We start from the raw sequence: 23,050 nt of genomic DNA, 5'->3' as shown, positions 1-23,050 counted from the left end.
TCTCCAACAAGAGAGAATCCAACCATTACCCCTTGATATTCAATAGCATTAGCATTGCTGAATCCTCCACTATCAACAATCCAAGGATTGCAATTGACCAGAAACTGAACTAGACTAACCAAAAAAATACTATGGCTACTTCAGCATGTCAGAAGCTGGGAACTCTTAGGTGTTATGACCGATGCAGGTGGTAAAGCGGAGTTACTTAAAAATCCCAGAGGGAAACTTTAAACAACTGTCATAACCTATAATTTTAAATGTTATGTTTGAGATGCAACTTTAAATCCAGGAATCAGACCACCAGTTCTCAAGGCTTTACATTAAACTAATTGAAACATTTTATTAATTTACACAGGTTAAAATATATACACATGGCTTCAAATTACCACTATCATAATTTATAACAAATTACCAAACTAATCTCCATTAAGGCAACAGCAACCCATAGACTTAACCAGACACCAGGCAAAGCATTTTCACGTTACGAATTCAAAATGAGATTCTTTGTACATTGGATCCTGTGCAGCCAGTTGGGAGGTTTACAGCTGCCTTTTGATCTTACATTGCCTCTGCTCTGTACACCCGAAAACTGCTGAAGTTATACCTACCACCACTGATTGAATTCAAATTCTCATTATCTCACCAGCCTCTTTGAACTTCACCTTTTAACAATGAAACCCCTTTCATAGTACAAATTTTATTAGTAATATAAACACATTGCTTGGTAACTGCTAGAAAGACATCAAGTTTTCACCCAACTTCTTGAATGCTCTATTCAAAAAATTCAAATACATTCTATCTCTCTTCCATATCAAAACTAGTACCTATCAAAGCACCCGGAATAGCTGGCTTTAATCCAATTAAGACACACCCGCAGACTAAACCTCTATTTTAAAAGAAAAGTACTTTCCAAAATATATACATTAATAGCTTCATGACATCCCTCCTTATCGAAAAATGAACCATCTTGATTCTAAAAGACGGCTTCATTTTAATAACCCACCTCTCACCATCTCCTATACTTATTACACTATTACATTACTAGATGCATGCATTAACATATATATACAAGTCCTTGGTATCAACAGAAATCACTTCAGTTCAGTGTCCAGATTTTTTAAAAAATGTCCCATTTTCTTTTAAGCTTCAAACTCTTGATAATGCACCTACGAACAGATTTTCTCTGTTCGCTTCTTTCAACGGCCAACTTGAATTGCTTGGCGTAATTGGGTACTTCCTACATTGGTGTCGTCGTTAGTACAGTTTTCAAACTATCGAATGACTTCTTACACTCCAGTGTCCATTGAAACTTCTTGTTCTTTTTTAATAGATCAGCCAGTGGAGCAACCACTTGGCTAAAAGTTGGTACAAATTTCCGGTAAAACCCACTCATGCTCAGAAATCTCAAAACTTCTCGTTTTGTTGTAGGCACTGGGAAATCCATGATAGCCTTGACTTTCACATCTCTCGGAGCCACCTCACCATGTCCAATGGTATGGCCCAGATACATAACTTGCGCTTTTGCAAATTCGCTTTTAGCCAAGTTCATCACCAAATTTGTTTCTTGCATTCGAATAAATAATTCTTCCAGATGCTGTAAATGCTCCTTCCACGTCTGTCTGAAAACAATTAGATCATCAATATAAACCACACAATTGCTTAGACCCCAATTACTTTGTCAGTCTGAAATGTCGCAGGTGCATTCTTCATACAAAATGGCATGACTTAAAACTGATATAGTCCACTTGGAGTTATGAAAGCTGATATCTTCTTTGCCCTCTCTGACAATGGTACCTGCCAATATCCTTTTAGCAAGTCAATCTTTGTGATAAATTTCGATTGCCCCACTTTCTCAATGCAATCCTCCAACTGTGGGATGGGACATGAATCTGCTTTTGTCACCACTTTCATCTTTTGATAGTCCACACACAGTCTTTGTGTTCCATCCAGTTTTGGTACCAGTGCAATAGGCAAACTCCAGCTACTGCAACTAGACTCAATGATATCCTTTTGAAGCATGAAATCAATTTATTTTTGTACTTGTGATAACTTTGCCGGATTTAATCTATAAGGTTGTTGCCTCACTGAAGATGATATTTTCTATACATACATCATATAAAGCTAAACGTGTCTTTCACAACTTATTTCCACAAATAGGTTTGTTTGACTGCAATAGCTTTTCCAAACCACTTTGACAGTTGCTTGGAAGGTAACTCAATATTTCATTTAAATTTTCAAGCACCCCCTCATTATCCAACTTGATTAGAGGAAAATCAATTTCAGAGTCCTGCACTTCTACCTCTTTCTCATTATCTACCATCACCAACACCTCTTTTTGTTCCTCTTCTCTGTTAAAGTACTTTTTAAGCATATTTACATGACATACTCTCTGCTTCTTTCTTCTATCTGGAGTATTTATTAAATAATTTACTTCACTCAATTTCTTTTCAATCCTATAAGGCCCACTAAATCTTGCTTTTAAGGAATCCCCTAGTCCTGGTAATAAAACCAATACTTTCTGTCCGGAAACAAAGCTGCGAATTTTAGCCTTCTTATCTGCTTTCACTTCCATCACTTGCTGTTTTATCTTTGGTCCCCAGCCAAATCACATGCTCTGTTCAATCTTTCCCTGAAACTTGATATGTATTCCGGGAAAGTAGTTTCTGAGTTTTGACCCACCAATGTCTCATGAATCAATTTCAGTGGTCCCCTTACCTCATGACCGTAAACTAGTTCAAAAGGACTAAAACCAGTCGATGCATTAGGAGCATCTCTTAATAGCAAATAATAAAAATGGAATTCCTGTATCCCAAACCTGTGCATAATTCTGACAGAATGCCCTTATCATAGTTTTTAAAGTTTGATGCCATCTTTCCAAAGCTCCTTGTGACTCCGGATGATAAGCTGTTGACTTAAACTGTTTTATCCCCAAACTGTTCATTACTTCCTTAAAGAGCTGTGACATGAAATTTGATCCTTGATCTGATCGTATTTTCTTAGGTAAACCATATCTTGAAAAAAATTTAATTAACTCCTCTACAATCATCTTAGTTGTAATATTTCTTAAAGGTATTGCTTCAGGAAACCTAGTAGACACATCCATTATTGTCAATAAATACTGATTTCCACTTTTAGTCTTAGGGAGGGGTCCTACACAATCAATCATTACCCCGGTAAAAGATTCTTCAAATGCTGGTATTGGGATTAAAAGTGTCTGCTTAATCACTGCTTGTGGTTTCCCTGTTAGCTGACATATATGACAGGTTCTACAGAATTTGACTATATCCCTACGCAATCCTGGCCAAAATAAACCTCTATCTTTTCCTGTGTTTTCCTAATTCCTAAATGTCCCCCCATTGGAAATTCATGAGCAAGCCTCAGAATCTCATTTCTATAACTGAATGGGATAACAATCTGATGTACCTCCCTCCAGCTTTCATTTGCTGAGACATGGTCCGACCACCACTTTTTCAGTAATATATGTCCTCGATGATAACGTACTGGAATACGTTTTGCTTCGGTTTCTGAATAAGCTTTCTGATATAACTGTTTTAATTGCAAATCATTTTTCTGTAACTCCACTAGCCTCTTTGAGTTAAACACTTCAACTGAACTGTCCTGCATTCCTTCCTCCTGAACAACATTATCAAATACAGTGCCAGCTAATTGGATTTCGACACCTCCTTCTTGCCTTTGGACTGCCTGCTTATCTTGTTTATTTTGTTTTTCCCAATGGGCCTTTGATCAGGAAACAATCCAGAATGTTCCTTCCGTAGCAGTTGTGTTGAAAACACTGCTACAGGCTGCTCAACTACCATAGGCATCACCAACATTTGCGATCTAGCTATATCATCACCCAGAATAAATTGAACCCCTGCAATGGGAAATTTTTCCACCACTCCAACTATAACTTAACCCATCATCCATCTGCTCTTTAAATTTACCTTCCACAATGGAATAGATTTAGCATCTTCATGAACCTGACTTACTATTATCTTCTCCCGCAACACTCCCTCTGAACAACAAACATCATTAACCCACAACATTAAGGATTGATTAGCCCCTGTGTCTCTTAAAATCTTAACATCTTTACCTATCACACCCTCCGCACATGGAAAGGCTTTCCCTTCACATACAAAGTCTTTAAACATTTTTGCAACCTGCTCCTCAGAATTCTCTTGAGTAAACTGTGAACACAATCCCACTCCTTTACATTTCACTGATTCTCCCTGTTTCACCTCTACACAAACCACTGGTTTCTCCTGTGCCTGAACCTCAGAGCCCATAGAACTTTTACTTCCAGAGCTTTTTTGTACCCCAATAATTCCTACAGATTTTCCCTGCAACCTCCAACACACTGACTTCGTGTGTCCTGCTTTATTACAATGAAAACACCTCAATTTCCAAATATCACTTCTACCTTCAGCACCTTCCTTTTTATTCAGAGAAAGAAACTTCCTGGGAACTTCCTCTCTTCCCTGACTACCTGTTTTCCTTTCACCATCCCACTTTTTATCCTTTTCCAATTTGAAAGGGTGATGGAAAAAAGGTTTAGCTTTATAAACTAACTCATAATCATCAGCTAACTCTGTTCCTTGTCTTACAGAATCAACCCTCTGTTCCTGCACATGAGTTCTCACTACCAAAGGGATTGAATCTTTAAATTCTTCCAAAAGAATGACTTCCCTAAGATCTGCATAGATTGTCTCTATTTTTAATGCCCATATCCACCGGTCGAAATTACTTTGTTTTACTCTTTCAAACCCAATATAAGTTTGCCCAGGCTGTTTTGTCATATTCCTACGTTTCTGCCTGTGTGCTTCAGGAACCAACTCATATGCACTCAAAATAGCTTTCTCCACCACATCATAATTCACCGGCATTTGTTCTGAAAGCGAAGCACATACCTCAAGCCCCTACCTTACAACTTAGGCTGGAGTAATAATGTCCAGTTTTCCTGTGGCCATTTCATCTGTTTAGCTGGTTCACAAATGAAATAAAAAAATACTTAATATCTGTTTCATCAAACTTTGGAAGAGCTTGTATAAATTTAAACATATCCCCACTGGGGTCTACTCTGGAGATAAATCCTTACCTACTGAAGTCTATTTTCTAACTGCTAACATTTTCAGTTGGAATTCTCTTTCTCTTTCCTCCTTCTCCATTTTTGCAATTTCAAATTCCCTTTTAAAAGCCATTTCTCTGTCCTTTGCTTCTAATTCAAGTTTTTTCAGTTACAACTTAAGTCTCACCAGCTCCAGCTGTGACTCACTAGTGTCAGGTTTCACTTCCAATTGTAGATGCTATGCTATACTTTTAACTATATCTGATTTCCTAGCCCCCTCAGGTAACCCCAATTTTAACTTATCTGCCAACTCTATTAACTTACTTTTGGTTATTCTCTCCAACCCAATCAGAGTTACCTCTTCTTCTCCAAGGCAAGTCTTAACAATTGCCAAAGTCATCTTGCAGTCTCACCACTTCTAAAATACCTCACCAACTCCTGAATTCAAAGTGCCTCTCATACTCATAAGCTTAAGATTCACCAATTCCTAACCAATTAAGGAATTAGAAATATAATTTATCCTGGCATATCCCCCAGTTGTTATGTCTGATGCAGTTGGTAAAGCAGAGTTATTAAAAAATCCCAGAGGGGAACTTTAAACAACTGTCATAACCTATAATTTTAAGTGTCATGTTTGAGATGCGACTCTAAATTCAGGAATCAGACCACCAGTTCTCAAGGCTTTACATTAAACTAATTGAAACATTTTATTAATTTACACAGGTTAAAATATATACACATGGCTTCAAATTACTACTATCATAACTTATAAAAAATTCCCAAACTAATCTCCATTAAGGCAACAGCACCCATAGACTTAACCAGACACCAGGCAAAGCATTTTCACCATGCAAATTCAAAATGAGCTTCTTTGCACTTTGGATACTGTTCAGCCAGTTGGAGGCTTACAGCTGCCTTTTGATCTTTCATTGCCTCTGCTCTGTACACCCGAAAACTGCTGAAGTTATACCTACCACCACTGATTGAATTCAAATTCTCATTGTCTCACCAGCCTCTTTGAACTTCACCTTTTAACAATGAAACCCCTTTCATAGTACCAATTTTATTAGTAGTATAAACATATTGCTTGGTAGCTGCTAGAGAGGCATCAAGTTTTCACCCTTCTTGAATGTTCTATTCAAAAAATGCAAATACACTAACTCTCTTCCATATCAAAACTAGTACCCATCAAAGCACCCAGACTAGCTGGCTTTAATCCAATTAAGACACACCCACAGACTAAACCTCTATTTTAAAAGAAAAATATTTTCCAAAATGTTATATATATTAATAGCTTCATGACATAGGTGAGTAACTCACCTCCTGACTCTCCAAAGCCTGTCCACCATCTACAAGGAACAAGTCAGGCGAAGCAATGGAATACCTTCCACTTACCTGGATGAGTGCGACGCCAACCACTTGAGAAGTTCAACACCATCCAAGAAAAAGTAGCCCACTTGATCGGTTCCCCATCCACCAACTTAAACAATCATTCCCTCCACCACCGATGTACAGTGGCAGCAGTGTGTATCATCTACAAGATGCACTGCAGCAACTCACCAAGGCTCCTTCGACAGCACCTTCCAAACTTGCAACCACTACTATCTAGAAGGACAAGGGCACCAGACGCCTGGGAACATCACCACCTGCAAGTTCTGCTTCAAGCCACATGCCATCCTGACTTGGACCATATCATCATTCCTTCACTGTGTTGGGATCAAAATCCTGGAACTCCCCAAACACTGTAGATGCTTGTTCATCACATGGACTGCATCAATTCAAGAAGGCGGCTCACCACCACCACCAAGGGCAATTAGGGATGGGCAACAAACGTTGGCCTTGCCAGTGATGCCCACATTCCGTGAAAGAAAAAAAAGCAACCCAGCACAGGTTTGCTTGTAATGTTCCTGCAAGATGAGCCCCCACTCACCCCAGGGTTAACACCAGCGGTAGCGGGATGAGGCCCTTAATTCAGCATTAATTGTCTACTTAAGGCCCTCAATTGGTGGCAGAATAAAGAAAAACAACTTAGCATCGAGATCGAAGAATAATTTTAATAGAGGTGGAAACAATCAGTTTTTTAGGGATTGGTAGGCTGTTCACGGGCTTTCCAACACAGACTTAATCGGGGTGGAGGCTGGGAGGTAGCAAGGTTCCCACAGCAGGCAATTAGGAAGGCAAATAGTATGTTGGCCTTCGCCGCAAGGGGATTTAAGTATAGGAGTAAAGAGTTCCTGCTGCAATTGTATAGATCCTTGGTGAGGCCGCACCTGGAGTATTGTGTAAGGTTTTGGTCTCCTTATCTAATGAAGGATATACCATGGAGGGAGTGCAACAGAGGTTCACCAGACTAATTCCTGGGTTGGCAGGATTGTCTTATGAGGATAGATTGAGGAGACTTGGTTTGTATTCTCTAGAGTTTCGAAGAATGAGATGTTATCTCATTGAAACTTACACAAGTCTTACAGGGTGGATGTAGATAGGATGTTTCCCCTGGCTGGTGAGTCTAGAACCAAAAGGCACAGTCTCAGAATAAGGGGCAGGCCATTTAGGACTAAGATGAGGAGAAATATTTTCACTCCGAGAGTGGTGAATCTTTGGAATTTCCTACTCCAGAGGGCTGTGGAGGCTCAATCATTGAGCATGTTGCTAATGACATCAAGAGTCAAGGAATATAGGGATAGTGCAGGAAAGCAGCGTTGAAGTAGACGATTGGCCTTGACCTAAATGAATGGCAGAGCCAGCTTGATGGGCCGAATGGCCTACTCCTGCTCCCATGTTCCTACCTGCCACCCTCTCGCCTGATTAAATGCCCCCCACACCACCAATCTGGCCACAGGGGAGGGCAATAAGTTCCACTTATTCTCTTTTAAGATATTGGTGGAATTGAATCAAACTGTGCATTTGTATGAATTTCCTAATTCATAATTTTAACCAAGGTTTTAACCAGTTTATGTTTCTCTGTTCCCTGAATCTTTCCATGCAACACACTCTCTTAGAGGTTCACAGATGTCTCTTTGAGATCTCCTGCTAAAAATTGTACAAAAACAGTTTGAGGTGATGCTTCACTCAGACTTTTCCATCATTCGCATCATCTGTGCGATTGCAGGAAAAGAAACATGCCTGGCATTTATGTGAGCTTAGGCTAACTTGTGGATGATTGCTGGTGTCAATTTTCCACACATTTTAAAAGTCCCAATACATCTTGGGCCTGGATTTCCACGGAATGGCAGTCCGAGTTGGATTGCCACTCCGCTCCTCCTTTCTGATCCTTTCTTGCCCGCCCTTCTGACTCAGGCCGGGTGAGAACTGTGCAGGGCAGCGTGTTCCCGGGGCCTTCAGTCGAGGGCTTCAGAGTCGGACACAAGGAGGCCATGACCCCTTTTTATGGCATGGGTTGCCGCAAATTAGGTAGGTTTAAAGGTCCAGCCATTTTCAAGCCAGGGAGAAGATAGGCTGTTAGGTAAGTGATCAGAATTGGGGGTGGGGGTGTGGTGGGGGTGGTTGGACAGTCAGTGGTGGAGGGTCAGGCAGTTGGTGTGGGGGTTGGGGGGAGGTTGGGGTGGGCCTTGTGGGCAGGGGGGGTGGTCAGGTGTTGAGGGGGGGAGTTCTGGGGAAAGGGTGGAGTCCCCTGGGGGTTCAGAGGTGTGGGGTGGAGTCCCATGGGGGTCAGTGTGGGTCTGTACAATAGTCACTCAGAAGCTAGAAGCAGTTTTAATTCTAATTTCTTCCGGGTAATTTGATGTAAGACAGTTGGAACCATCCAAAGTTTACCATTTAAAGCACATATTCGGATGGTTCCCAGTGCAGGACAATCGCTCAAGGGAAATTTGCACTTCCCGGGCAATTGCCATGCAGTCTTTAACTGGGAACTTCCCAGGGGTGGGGGGGGGCATGGGGTTTCCAAGCACATCTTTGGGTACCCCCTCCCCAGATACACTGCCCAGATAACTTAATCGGAAGTTATGATTAAATTATGCCACATCAGCATCATGTCATTATGAAGTAATACTGTTTTAAATCATCTTGTGGTTCTTCTGTAGTTCTAAATGTCCTTTTAAGCTAACTTCTCCAAATTACGACATGACCAATTTGACCACACTGAACATGTTTAATCATTGAGGTTTTCATTTTAAAAGTTGGACAATAATTGTTGAAAGGGTTTAATTTTCTCTTGTAAATGAGGAAGGTTGCTGAAGGGGATTCTTCACTCTACAACAATTCTACACTTTTGACAATTTTAATCAAAGGACACTACCTCCATGCCAATAGCTAGGAATGAGATTTATAATTTCGGCAGCTCAAAATAAATTTTAAAATGTAGTAATTTTGCATTCATTTTGAAGTATTTAATTTTCTTTGTTATACGTATGTTGATGTGACTCTAGTTCCATTTAAAAGACTCCCAACGTGACTGCCAATCCTCTTAAAAGGCACAGGAAGGGTAACCTATCTAATTAAGTGCAAGTATAAGAACCTTGTTTGGTTCAAAATCCCCTTAAAATTAAGCATCTCCAAAGGGATGAGCACTACAGGTGTGCACTTAGGTTTTAACTGTACAAAACACTGGAATTATTAAGTTGTAGGATCTTGTAGCAGTTTCTTTATTCAGCAATATTACAATTTTGTTTAATACAGGTTAATATGGTGCTAAACTAATGGCATAGCCAAGATGCTTCAATAGCAATGTTATGATACAAGTCAATAAATAACTCTTAACACTTAAGCCATGGACAAGTTCTCATCTAGGCACAATCATACTATTGGCATCACAGGTAATTCTTCAAGTTGTAGTAGCTCTCTATTTGACTTGCGAAAGTCATGTTAGAGACCAGTGTGTAGGCATCTCATAGATCAACAGGACCATCTCTGTAGTTTTAAAATTGGAATGGATTAGAGATAATTGACAGAGGAATTGCGTAGTAGTTATGGTTTTATTTAGTGTGTAATGTACCTTTAAGAATAATACTTGTTAGGGAAGATCACATGATCTGTAGTAACCAATAGGAGAGTAGCGCAGGCTACCTCAGCAATCAATGCAAAGATTGAGTTGGAGTTGAAAGCACACGTGTCATTGCTGCTGAGTATATTGTAAATAAACTTAATGTTTCCGCCTAAGAAATGTCTGCAGTTCAACTCTATTACTAATAGCACAACTCAGCCACCCTACAACAAACTGGCGACAAGGATAAAATAGGATGGAACAGAAGAAATCTAGTTAAAAAGAAAAAAAGTACTGTAGCTTCCCCAGTGATTGTAAGTAGCAAGCGCCGTTAGAATTGAAGAAGTTATCGTCTCTCAAAATGCCACAATTTGGGAGAATTGATCCTTTTGAACCAGCCACAGACGATTGGTCTCAATACATAGAACGCCTCTTTTGCTTCCAAAGCCTCTTTGGCTTCACTTAGCTGATTCTTGTTCTTTTTTTCAAGCAAACGAGATAATGGGGAAGAAAAGAGGTGAGCGATCCTCTTGAGTGTTTGTGGGAGCAAAACCTACGGTTTGATTCGAAGTTTGATGGCACCCAGTGCCCCAGATTCGAAGAATTTTGATGAATTGGTGGACCTCATGAAGAGTCACTTTCAACCCAAGCCCTCGGTCACAATGCAAATGTTCAAGTTTAATTTGTGAAATAGGCCTGGGTGAGAAAATTGCATGCTACGTGGCAAATTTGAAGCAGCTAACAGAACATTGAGAGTATGACTCTGAACGACATACTCAGAGATCGTTTAATGTGTGATGTGAAAGAGGACACTATTCAGGAATGATTATTGCCTGAAGTGAATCTGGATTTCAAGAAGGCGTTAGAGATAGTGTTGGTCATGGAAAGCACTGTAAGAGATTCACAAGCAACACAGGGTGCACAAAATGGCGTGTCCTCCATATCAGGCAGGAAATCTCAAGTAAAGATGGCATGAGAAAGCGAGACTCTGCCAAGAAGTGAGTAGCTGAAGAATAAAGAAAAATAACTTAGCAGCGAGATCGAAGAATAATTTTAATAGAGGTGGAAACAATCAGTCTTTTAGTGATTGGCAGTTTTTAAAAAATCAAATGCTACTATTGTCACAGAAATAGACATATAGTGAGGCAGTGCTAGGAAAGATTCAAGCAGGCTTGTAAACAAAAGAGGAAGCCCAATGAAATCTACAATGTAGAAGAGCCTGAAACAACAAATTCTGACATTTACTCATTTAATCTGAAAGTTGGAAAGACAGAACTAATATTTGTCACAGTGAAAGTAAATGGCAAACCTGTTAAAATGGAGGTAGACACAGAAGCTTCTACTACAGTAATTGGGGAACTTACTTACAGATATTTGAATTATGGTGAACAGCAATTAAGTTTGGAATGAACATCTGCCAGACTAAAGATGTATACAGGTGAAGAAATTCAAGTAAAAGGCATAAGCAGAGTGACTGTCCATTATGGAAGCCAATTGGCAAAGCTACTGGTATTGGTATTGGAGGTAGAGGACCAATCCTTCTAGGGCAAAATTGGCAAAGGGAAATCATTCTTGATTGGCCACTGAGATTCCAAAATGAAGCTGGAAGTGTTCCTGTTTTGAAAAAGGAGTGTGTAAAGACTCAACAACCTGAAGAAATGCAGGCTCTCTTAAGCCAAAACCTGGAAGAACACTAGATGGAACTCGAAGAGACCCTGCTTGGTGTCAACAGTTCAAGACAAGGTGAGCAACCTTCGCAGGGAAAAAGAAAACATGTTGAAAGGCCTTCACACACTACAAGATGCACTCAGGTCAGAGTTTGTACTTCTAGAGAAGTATCAAGAGAAACAGAAAGAATTCAGCACTTCTCTGAACAAACTGAAGAATGAGTTGGCAGAGAAAACACAACAATGTTCAATGTTCCAGGAGGCAGAAAACAAATACAACAAAGAGACGGAAGAGCTGAAGAATCAGCTAAATGAAGCCAAAAAGTCTTTGGAAGCAAAAGTCGCTGAATTTTCCAAGAAGCGGACAGATAATGAAATTTTGGGAGACTCAGCACTGAACATAGACACTGAGCTGGCATCTGAGAGAAGTCTGGCCAATAGTGAAGCCAAAAAGAAGGCCGAGATTAAATAGAAGAAAGCATGTAGAAAGAAGATACAGAAATATTAATAGGGCCTTAATTCTGGCAGCATATGAATACACTTTTGTACATAGGTCTGGCAATCAAATTGCAAATGCCGATGCCCTTAGTCTTTTGCCTTTACAAGAAAATGATGAGCATGTCCCAGTTCCACAGGAACTTGTTTTACTGTTAAATTTCTTAGATTCCCTCACCGGTATATGCTCGACAGATCAGAGACTGGAGGAGTCGGGACCCAGCCCAATCTCAACTACCAGAACAAATGCTACATGGTTGGTCACAGGAGCTCGTATCTGATGAAATGAAACCGTACTTCAACAGACGACATGGAATAACCAGCCAGGTGGCATCCTATTGTGGGGTGCACGAGTGATAGTTCCTCCAAAGGGAAGGGAGCCACTTTCAGTTAAAGTACACAATGCCCATCCAGGAATTTCCTGAATGAAGACCATAGCACGCAGCTATCTATGGTGGCCAGGGATGGATGGCAAAATAGAGAGTATGGTAAAGCATTGTGGGCAATGTCAGCAACTGCAAAAGTTGCCAGTGACAGCTCCATTACATTCATTGGAGTGGCCAGGTAGACCCTAGGGGACTACATTGGACCTTTCCTGGGAACAATGTTTCTGCTTATTGTGGATGCCCATTCAAAATGGTTGGACGTATCTGAGGTGGAGTCACCAATGTCGAGCGCTACAATTGAGAAACTACGTCAGAGTTTTGCTATTCACGGACTACGAGAAGTAGTTGTTTCCAATAACGGCACGGTGTTTACAAGTGCTGAATATCGACGGTTTATCAGCCTCAATGGTATCACTCATGTAAAAACTGCACTGTACCACCCTTCCTCAAATGGACTGGCCGAAAGGCTGGTTCAAATGTTCAAGACAGGTATGACAAAGCTAACTGGTGATTCCTTGGCAACCAAGCTAGCACGCTTTCTTTTTCATTACAGGTCTACCCCTCACACAACTACAGGTGTCACACCTGCGGAGTTATTTTTGAAATGCTATCTCGGGACGAGGTTGAGCTTAATAATGCCGAATTTAGTGGGGAAGGTGGAAAGGAGTTAGGGAAGCCAGAAAACTAGACGCAACAGGCATAGTCGTGAGAGGAAATTTACTATGGGAGAGCTGGTATATGTGAAAAACTTCGGGGAAGGACCAAAGTGCTTACAGGGTGAAATAAGTGCAGTGACTGGACCTCTATCTTACCGCATGGAGGTGGAAAGCCGGATCATCCGTAAACATGTGGACCATTTAAGAAAGAGAGAGACAATCATCAAGATATAATTCCACCAGTGACCATGACTGGGTCATTGTTTCCTGTTGAAGATACTCAACCCAGGACTGACATGTCTGATGTTCCTGTAAGAGTTGAGGATACAGAGCAGCAAGAGCCCACCGAAGCAACGTTCAGGCAACTCTGGAAAAGGAGGTTCCTGCAAAAGGAGCTGTGATGTTCCACACGTACCAGGAAACCACCTGAAAGACTGAATTTGTAAATTCCTTACCCAGTGTAAACAGTACGTTGTCTTGAAAAATATGTACTTGTAAACATAATATGTATAGTCGAGTTAAAGGGGGAGGAATGTAGTAATTATGGTTTTATTTAGTGTGCAATGTACCTTTAGGAATAATACTTGTTAGGGAAGATCACATGGCCTGTAGTAACCAATAGGAGAGTTGCGCAGGCTATCTCAGCAGTCAGTGTAGAGACAGAGTTGGAGTTGAAAGCACACATGTAGTTGCTGCTGAGTATATTGTAAATAACCTTAAAGTTTCCACTTAAGAAGTGTCTGCAGTTCAACTCTATTACTAACAGCACAACTCGGCCACCCTACAACAAATTGCTGAAGTCTATTGCATGTGATGCCAATCTTGTTTAGTGTTTCTCCCACCGTCAGCTTTGGATGGTTAGGAAAAAAGATTACTGCTTAAGTTTTTTAAAAGAAAAAATGGAATAGATTGACTAGAGTGTTATGACCAGGTGAGGAGTGGTTGAATGGCTCCCCTCTTTTCCCTCTCCTTCTTTGACCACAACAGATTTTTTGCTCAAAAAGGACATACTTGCCAAATTCAATGAGTACTTAACTGTTTATGCACTGTGATCATGAAAGAACCAATCAGACAGGTTTGCTTGAGTTTAAGAAAGAAAGAGGTTAGCTTTATTACACTTAAACCAATCTAAGTAAGATAATAAAAAACGTTCCGACTTTCGCACACACACAAGCGCACTCCAAGTTCTCAGACACAATACACATCACAAAGTGCGAAAGGATAGGGTGGCCAAATTAAAGTCCATAAAAAGTAAAAAAGGAATATACAATCTGTAGTTTGGTGACTCTGGCTGTGGATCTTTAAATTGGTAGGATTTGAATTTGCGTTCAAGTCTCTGGATTAGTATTCCAGTAATATAACCACTACTGTACCCAATAAATACCCATTCACACAATCTGCTTTCTTTCATGCATCACTGCTTGGCTGAGTTCACTAGCAGATGACCAGCTTCCAAATTCTGCCACTCTTTAACTTGTTTGACTTGTGTGAAAGCTGATTACAGTAACTCACCTACCAATGTTTCCCTGCCTCATTTGGGGAAGTGGCTGTCCTCCAAAAAAGACACCAGGACTGTTTTCCCATCTAAATGAAAAGAAAAATACAATTTAAAAGGCAATATTACATTTTGCAAAAAAGAAAAAAAATGATATGACAGCAACACATGATAACTTGAAAGGTGACACCAAAGACTGATGTTTCAGTTTGCAAATCTCATTCTTTGTGCGATAGTAATTTTAAGTTCAAAAAACATTAGAGCCATTGACTCTAAAAACTCATCCCATTAGAGTTCTGAGAATGTAGATATTCTGTGGAATATTTATTGACCATCTTGTAAGGCATTCTGCTTAATAATAAAGAAACTAATCATGTTAGAACAAGGCTATTTAATATGTTGATGTTCCATGTAAGCAGTAGTTGTATATTTTTCTTTATTCTTTGATAGGATGTGAGCATCACTGACAAGGCCAGCATTTGTTGCCCATCCCTAATTGCCCTTGAGAAGGTGGTGGTGAGCCATCTTCTTGAATACAACTGAGTGCCTTGCTAGGCCACTTCAGAGGGCAGTTAAGAGTCAACTACATTGCTGTTGGGTCTGCAGTCACATTTTGGCCAGACCAGGAAAGGACAGCCTGCCCTAAAGGGACATTAGTGAACCAGATCAGTTTTGCAACAATCAATGATAGTTTCATAATGACAATGGTAACTTCATGTTTACCATTACTGAGACTAGCTTTATATTCAAGATTTATTCATTGAAGTCAAATTGCACCAGCTGCCATGGTGGGATTTGAACCAATGTCCCCAAAGCATTCTGCCTGGATAACTAGTACAGTGACATTACCACTACACCACCATCTCTCCATGATGAATGAACATTCTATATGTTTATCCTGATCTCATATCCCTTTCCCCCCCTCAACCACTAATCTAACCTATTCCTAATATCTTGACCAAGGATGTACCATGACAATAAATTGCCATCTTTATTGTCATTATGAAGCTGAACAGAGCATTCTCCTTTCCCATGTCACTTGTTTTCTTAAATTGCATTGGCTATGTCACTGTTCAATATCCATTTATTTCTATTTATTTTTGACCAGTCGTAGATTGGATGATATAATAAAAAGGTTGCCCTGTAATGCTATTTTGGAGGAATTTGCTTCAGGCAACAGGCCTAAATAAAATAAGAAGTCTTTATAAAATTGTAATCATTGGTCACAATGTGGTTTCCTCCACAGTGGGGAGAGCAAACGCAGACTGGGTGACTGCTTTGAGGAACATCGCCATTTAGCACTCAAGTGTGATTCTGATGTTTTGGTCACCTGTTATTTAAATTCTACACCTTGCTCTCGATCTGACATTTTGATTCTTGGTCTCCTGCAGTCTTACAATGAAGCTCAACAACAGCATGTCATTTTCCAATTTTAAAAAATTCATTCTTGGGATGTGAGCATCACTGTCTAGACCAGCATTTATTTCCCATTCCTAATTGCCCTTAAAGGTTGTGGTGAGCTGCTTTCTTGAACCGCTGCAGTCCACATGGTGTAGGTACACCTACAGTGCTGTTAGGGAGGGAGTTCCAGGATTTTGACCCAGTGACAGTGAAGGAACGACGATATATTTTCAAGTCAGGACGGTGATTGGCTTGGAAGAAACTTCCAAGTGGTGGTGTTCCAATGCATCTTGTCCTTCTAGATGGGAATAGTTGTGGGTTTGGAAGATGCTGTCTAAGGAGCCTTGGTGAATTCCTGCAGTGCATCTTGGAGATAGTACTGTACATCGGTGGTGGAGGGAGTGAATGTTTGAAGATGGGGTGCCAATCAATGGGCACTTGGACTCAACAATTTCAGATTGTAGCCTCTGTCTACATTTGTTTCATTTTTCTTTCAGTTTTCTCTCTTTTTTTTCTTTGCTTTGAGATGGCAGCTATTCATGATCATGCTATTCACAACTCCTCCATACACATTTTCTTTCTTTACTTGTCGCATTACCACTCCCCTTGGCCTTGCCCCATGCAACTTTTTGTCATTTAATCTCTCCTCCCCTCTACCCTATCACAGACCTTCCCTTTTATTCTTCTTTCCAACCTCCCCACTGCCTCCACAAACTTCACTTGTTCAATAACTATTCCCAGTTCTGATGAAAGGTCACAGACCTGAAATGCAAACTGTTTCACTCTTCACAGATGCAGAAAACCTGCCGAGAATTTCCAGCATCCACATTTTACTGTTGAATAGTATAAATTATAAATTTATAAATTCTAAATTCTGTTGCTATATCACAATATATAAAAAACAAAATCACGCTCACTGCTTTCCTACTTAATATTTGTAAAACACACTATAACTTGACAAATCTTTCCAACAGAGTTTTTACAGTGTAGAAGGAGGCCATTCAGCCCATTGTGTCTGCACCGGCTCTCCAAATAAGCATTTCACTTGGTGCCATTTTTCTGCCTTTTCCCTGTAACCCTGCACATTCTTCCTTTACAATTAACAGTCTAATTCCCTTTTGAATGCCTCGATTGAACCTGCCTCCACCACACTCTGAGGCAGTGCATTCCAGACCTAAACCACTCACTGCATGAAAAAGTTTTTTCCTCATAGTTCTTTTACTTCTTTTGCCAATTAAATTAAACCGACATTAATTGGCTCAGTGTCAGACAACATTGCATCTGGGTCCATAAGGTGGAACTGCCAGCAACAGAATATAATTGTTGACATTCACAGACATGAAAGATTTATAGTTAATTGGCTAGTTACACTTTATAAGGCATGCTTATATAAATTTTAGCTATTTAAAATTTGAGAAAGCATTTTGACTATAATTAGCCAGGTGTTTCAATTGGTGCAGCTCAGCACCTTGCACTTGTATAACACCTTTAATGTTGAAACCACTTTAAAAATGGCCACCCAATCAATTATTAGGAGGCTCAAAATCAAAGTTAAAGAGGGCTTTTAAGAAAGGCCAGGAGGAAATGGAGTTGGATAAGCATTTAAGTTAAGGGTGCACAAAAGGTCAAAATCCAAGGGAATGGAGAGTTTGCATGTGTGTTGGTGAGGGGGCTAGTGTGGGGAAGGGTGGTAGGAATAGTTGTAGGGTTGTAGGAGAATGCAGTGATGAGGAAACCATCAAGGTATTTAAACTTGAAAAGAAGAACCAGAGCTTGACACATTGGGGAGCTGACCTGAAAGAATAGCACTGATGGATGGACAATTTGGACTTTGTGTGGTTCAGGAAACTAGCAGCAGTGTTTAGGATGAGCTGAAGGTTACAAGAGGTGGAGGTTTGAAGATCAGCCAGAACTGTGTTGGAAATGGCAGTGTCCAAAGATGATAATAGCATTATTGATTGTTAAATGTGGTCAAAATGATGAAGGTTTTGATCGATTTAATATGGGAAACTCTTTCCATTGGCAGTAGAGTTGACAGGCAGAGAACACAGATTTAAGATAGTTGGCAAAAGAACAGAAAGATGAGAATTTCTTTTTGGTGCAGTGAGCCATGAGAACCTGGAATCCGCTGTGTGAAATTTAGTGGAAGCGGATTCAATAGTAACTTTCAAAAGGGAATTGGAAACGTACTTGATAAAGGAAAAATGTTGAAATGCTACAAGGAAGAACAGGGGCATAAGACTGATTGAATTGCTCTTTCAAACCACCACAGGCACAATGGGCCAAATGGCCACCTTCTGTGCTGTATAATTCAATAATGGTTTCAAAAGAACATGGGTTCAAGTAGGGGCAGAGGCAAGTGATGTTATAGAGATGAATTAGGCAGCTTTGCAATGGAGCAGATGTGGGGTCAACAGCTTAGCTTGGATTTGTATAGGATGTTGAGGTTGCAAATAGTCTGATTCAGCCTGAGACAATGATTGGAGAGAGAGTTGGTGATGAGGACATGGAATTTGTGGTGGAGGTCACTATCTTTCTACAGTTTAACTTTAGAAAATTGCACCTCATTCAAGAGTGGGTGTTGAGCAAGCAGTCTGACAACACAGAAGGGCTAGAGAGATGGAGCTGGTTGTCATGAGCATACATGTAGAAAATGATTTCATGAGCTGGATTTTCCATTTGGGGTTGGGACCCCAACATCAGGGTCAAATGCGGGTCCTGACCCTGCATTTGTGTCAGGCATAGTCACCTGACAACTTTTGCAAGTTTGTCTAATTAATGGTCAGAGGGTGGGCTCCTGAGACTGGAGGAACAAGAGAAAAATTAAGTTAAAAGGCCACAGCTGCCTTGCTGTGATCATGGAGGGGCAGCTGTGGCCCAATGACATGACAGCTGAGGGGTGGAGTGTCCCACTGGAGACTGCCTTGTCTAACGGACTGTGTTTAGGCTGCATTATGCAGTATGCTGCCCACCTGCTGACTGGAAATTTCCAGTTGGCAAGCGAGGCTTTTATTTAGTCAACTGGCTACCCGCCGCTTTCAGGCAAAGTAGCTGTTCCATCCCTACCTTCTCAAAAATAGGTCTAGGGGTGAAGGGGTGTGGAATGGTGTTGGCAAACCAACATGCTGGCCAGCAGTAGAAAATACTCGCCTGCCTGGTCTCTGGTCCCAGCCCCATTAGACCATGGAAATGATGCCCCATGTCACATGGACGATGCCACCAAGGGGCAGAATATAGACAAGAACGAGAAGGCCAAGGATAGATCCTTCCAGAATTATGGAGTAACACTGCAGGATGAGAAGTCACTGGGATAATATACTGTCACGAAAGTCTAATAATTTTCATATTATTTTTCTGGTTTATTGTGAAGTAGGTTTACGGGGGTACGTATAGTTGGGTCTGTGTGTGTGTGATTTAATTATATTTGGAGTCAAGTAGACGGCAAGCTTTAACTCATCAAAAGAAGGTAGGTGCTTGACATGCTAATGTGTAAACATGGATGCTGGCTTAGCTTGCAAGGTTTGAAGGAAATTTGCATTTTTAGATAGATGAAGGGAGATTTGGATTTCAGAGGATTTTAGTCAGTTTACAACTAGCCAGATAAGCAAAGCTAAAGAATGTTTATTTTTCCCAAAAGTTTACTGACAATAAATGGTAGCAACAGGAAAGTTTTTATATTGTGAGGAAGATAGTTTCAAAGACATATGAAACAATAGAATTTATATATTAAAAGAGAGAAACATATATAAAAGGAGAATGAGGCTGTCAGAAGACATTGTGAGATCTAACAGTAGTGTGTGAAATAGCCTTAATGGAGCCTCCAGTATTTGTGCATAAGTCTGCTGTCTACCAAAAGTGAAGCTGGAGAAAAACTATTTGGAATTCCATTGTCCAAGGTTTTGGGTTAATTTGCTGGATGTTTAAAATCTAAAATCTATTTTTGGACCATTGCCTTAAAAGGGGGTGTAACTGGGAGTCAGGTTAATTAGGAATTAGTATTGTAGTAATTTGTAGCCTTATGTATGTGCTTGAAATCTTCTCTTTCGTTAAAAAATATTTTAATTTCATTTGAAAAAAATCTCATAAGTCTTGGTGGACTTATTACATCTGAATTCAGTACGTGAATCTCGTAATAAATAAAATTGCAAAACCATTGTGATAGCGCAATCAAGTTTCCCTCATGGATTTGGTCCACCTGTCACACATTTGCCGTGTCACAACAATTGGTTAGGCAAGAGTGGAACTAAACAAGGATAGGCACAGCGAGTGAACAATGGAGCACTGCATTGAGTAGGATGGTGTGGTTGAATGAGCCACAATTTGCAGTAATCAAGAAAGAGGGACAATGTGCTGTCACAGTCAAAAGTGTATTATTTTGGAGCTGTGGGAGGAGTAAAAATCTCATTGCTGATTCAAACAAGGTGTTCTGTACAAATTTGTGATGCAACAACAGAGATCAAGAATCTCTGAGAGGAAAGGGTAATTGGAGATGAAAGCCTTTATATTGTAAGGAGAGAATTCAAAAAGAACTAGAGAGTGGAAGGGATTTCAGAGCAAGTTTTAAAGGGGGCAGCTGGTGGCAGATAAAAGCCTGCAGCAGAAGCAATTAGCTTTGCTTTCTAGGATGATCCTAGGCCTGAATCTTCTGGTCGGTGTGCGGGGGTGGGCCCTGCTCGCCGAAGCGTAAAATGACGCATGCCTCCCGACGTCATTCCGATCTTCACTTCAGGGGACGCGCGCCAGAGTTGGCTGCACACCTGACGAACTGTCAATGGCCTGGTAAGGCCATTAATCACCTCATTAAAGGTCATTGTCAGGGCTGCCCGTCCAACTTTAATGTTGGTGGGCGGGCGAAGAGCCCTGGCAGCCTTCGCATTTTTCATGGAACCTTATCCATGGGTGGGATGAGGTATCATGAAGGGTTTATAAGTTTAATAAAAATTACTAAAATTCATTTGACATGTCCCAGCTCACATGACACTGTCACCTGAGGGGACATATCTGAATAATTTTTTCCATTCCCACCCCCCCACCCCCGGCCAAGTTTTCATAACCTTCCTGAGGCAGCTCTGTGCCTCAGGGAGATTTCTGCGCTCTTTTGTGCGCATGCTGGGTGGGACTTAATTGGCCCACTCTCATAAAATGGTGGCATGCAGCCAATCGCGGGCAGTGATCAGCTGCGCGCTCGCCCGTGTCCGCTCCCACCCAGCCCGCCTGACGGGGACAAAATTCTCCCCCTAGAGTAATGGGTATTTTACAAGAGTTCGGTTGGATGTGGTCCAGTCAGATCTGACTGGATGGTTAAATCAATTATGTACCAGTTTGTCCACACAATTTAAGGAGGTTTACAGGTGCAATTGTGAAAGAACCTTTGCAAGTTTAAATTTCAGTCTAAACCAGTGTTTAATCAAAGGCCTTTTTGGTGGGAGTGGCGGTAAAGGCCAAAAGAAATAAATGGATACAATAGAATTTTCAAAGAAGGTAGAAATCCCATCTGGTCAGAAAAGATGGTTAGCTGAAAGTATTTAAAGACACTGGAGTAGCTGAGCCAGGCCAGAAAGTTCATAAGGCTGGCCTGTGGTCTGTGCAATTAGCCAGACGGCAGCAAGGTCACCACAATAATCACAGAATGATACTGTGCAGGAGGCCATTTCTGCCAAGGGAGGATCAGAAACACAGAAGCAGGTTATTCTACCTATTGTATTTGTGCCAATTCTTTGAAAGAGCTATCCCAATTAGTTCCATTGCACTGGTATTTCCCCCTAGCTCTGTAATTGTTTCAACTTTTAGTATTTATCCAATTCCTTTTTGAATATTGAATCTGCTTCCACTACTGGTGCATTCCATATCATAACTCATGGCGTAAGGTTCTCCTATCATTGTTGACTCTTGCTAAGATCTGTATCCTTGGAAGTTACCAACCCATCTTCCACTGGAAACTTCCTCCTTATTTACTCTATCAAAACCCTTCATGCTTGCAAACACCTTTCAAATCTCACATTAACCGTCTCTGCTCGAAGGAGAACAATCCCAGTTCCTCCATGTAACAGTCTCTCTCTTTTGGTATCATTCTGATAAATCTCTGAACCCTCTAACCCTAAGGTGGGCTGTCCAGAATTGATCATAATATTGCAGATAGAACACTAGTTTGAGTCTATAAAGGCTCAGCACAACTTCCTTGCTTTTCCACCCAATGCCTCTGCTAGTTATAAAGTTAAGGATCCCCATATTTTCTTAAAACAAGCTTCTCAACTTGTCCTATCATCTTCAATGACTTGTGTATGTACAGCCACAGGTCTCTTGATGCAGCATCCCATTTAAAATTGTACCATTTAGTTTGTATTGCCTCTTATTCCACCCCCCGCCCCATCCATTAAAAACGTATAATTTCACACTTGTTGAATTGCATCTGCTATGTGTCTGCCCATTTCACCAATCTGGTGTCCTTCTAGTCTGTTACCATCCTCCTCACAATTACATTTCCAAGTTGTGTTATTTGCAAACTCTTAAGCCCTGATGCTTATGGTCAGCGAGGAGTTACAGGCATGGGACAGTCCATGAGCCTTTATAGCTGAGTTTCCTTGTGGGCGACTACCACAGGATGGGATGTGTTTTTGACTTTGCTTTCAGTCTAGATAGAGTGTAGACCTTGCCATCTGACCTAATCTGCAAGCAGACTCCTTCCATATCTGCAGGGAAGGCAAAGGTCAGAAGCAGGAACACACTGCTGGAAGTGGTTAGCAAATCCTACCACCTTGGGTGTGGTGACAGACAATCTGTCCCTTGATACAATCACAAAGAAAACAGCCTACCACTCATGAAATATCAAACTAATTCTTAGGACAAATTGATGGTTTATAAGGCCTGTGTTCTCAGCACCTTATTGTATGGCTGTGAAACATGGACAACTTACAGCTATTAAGAAAAGAAACTCAATTCCAAT

The 23,050-nt window shown here is 40.7% G+C and overlaps 1 protein-coding gene across 1 annotated transcript in view; it reads right to left on the bottom strand.

Annotated features, from left to right (window-relative positions):
- mdm2 (MDM2 proto-oncogene) overlaps positions 1 to 23,050 on the bottom strand; it is a 105,549-nt gene that overhangs the window by 48,614 nt on the left and 33,885 nt on the right. The window contains exon 11 of the mRNA XM_078567899.1: positions 14,728 to 14,795. Coding sequence (XP_078424025.1) covers positions 14,743 to 14,795 — 53 coding nt within the window. The 3' untranslated portion in view covers positions 14,728 to 14,742. The remainder of the gene's footprint in view (positions 1 to 14,727; positions 14,796 to 23,050) is intronic.

The sequence above is a fragment of the Cetorhinus maximus genome, chromosome 22 (assembly GCF_964194155.1).
Source record: "Cetorhinus maximus chromosome 22, sCetMax3.hap1.1, whole genome shotgun sequence".
In the NCBI taxonomy this organism is placed as follows: Eukaryota; Metazoa; Chordata; class Chondrichthyes; order Lamniformes; family Cetorhinidae; genus Cetorhinus; species Cetorhinus maximus.
The sequence above is the reverse complement of the archived record's forward strand: the minus strand, read 5'-3'. Positions and strand labels throughout refer to the sequence as shown.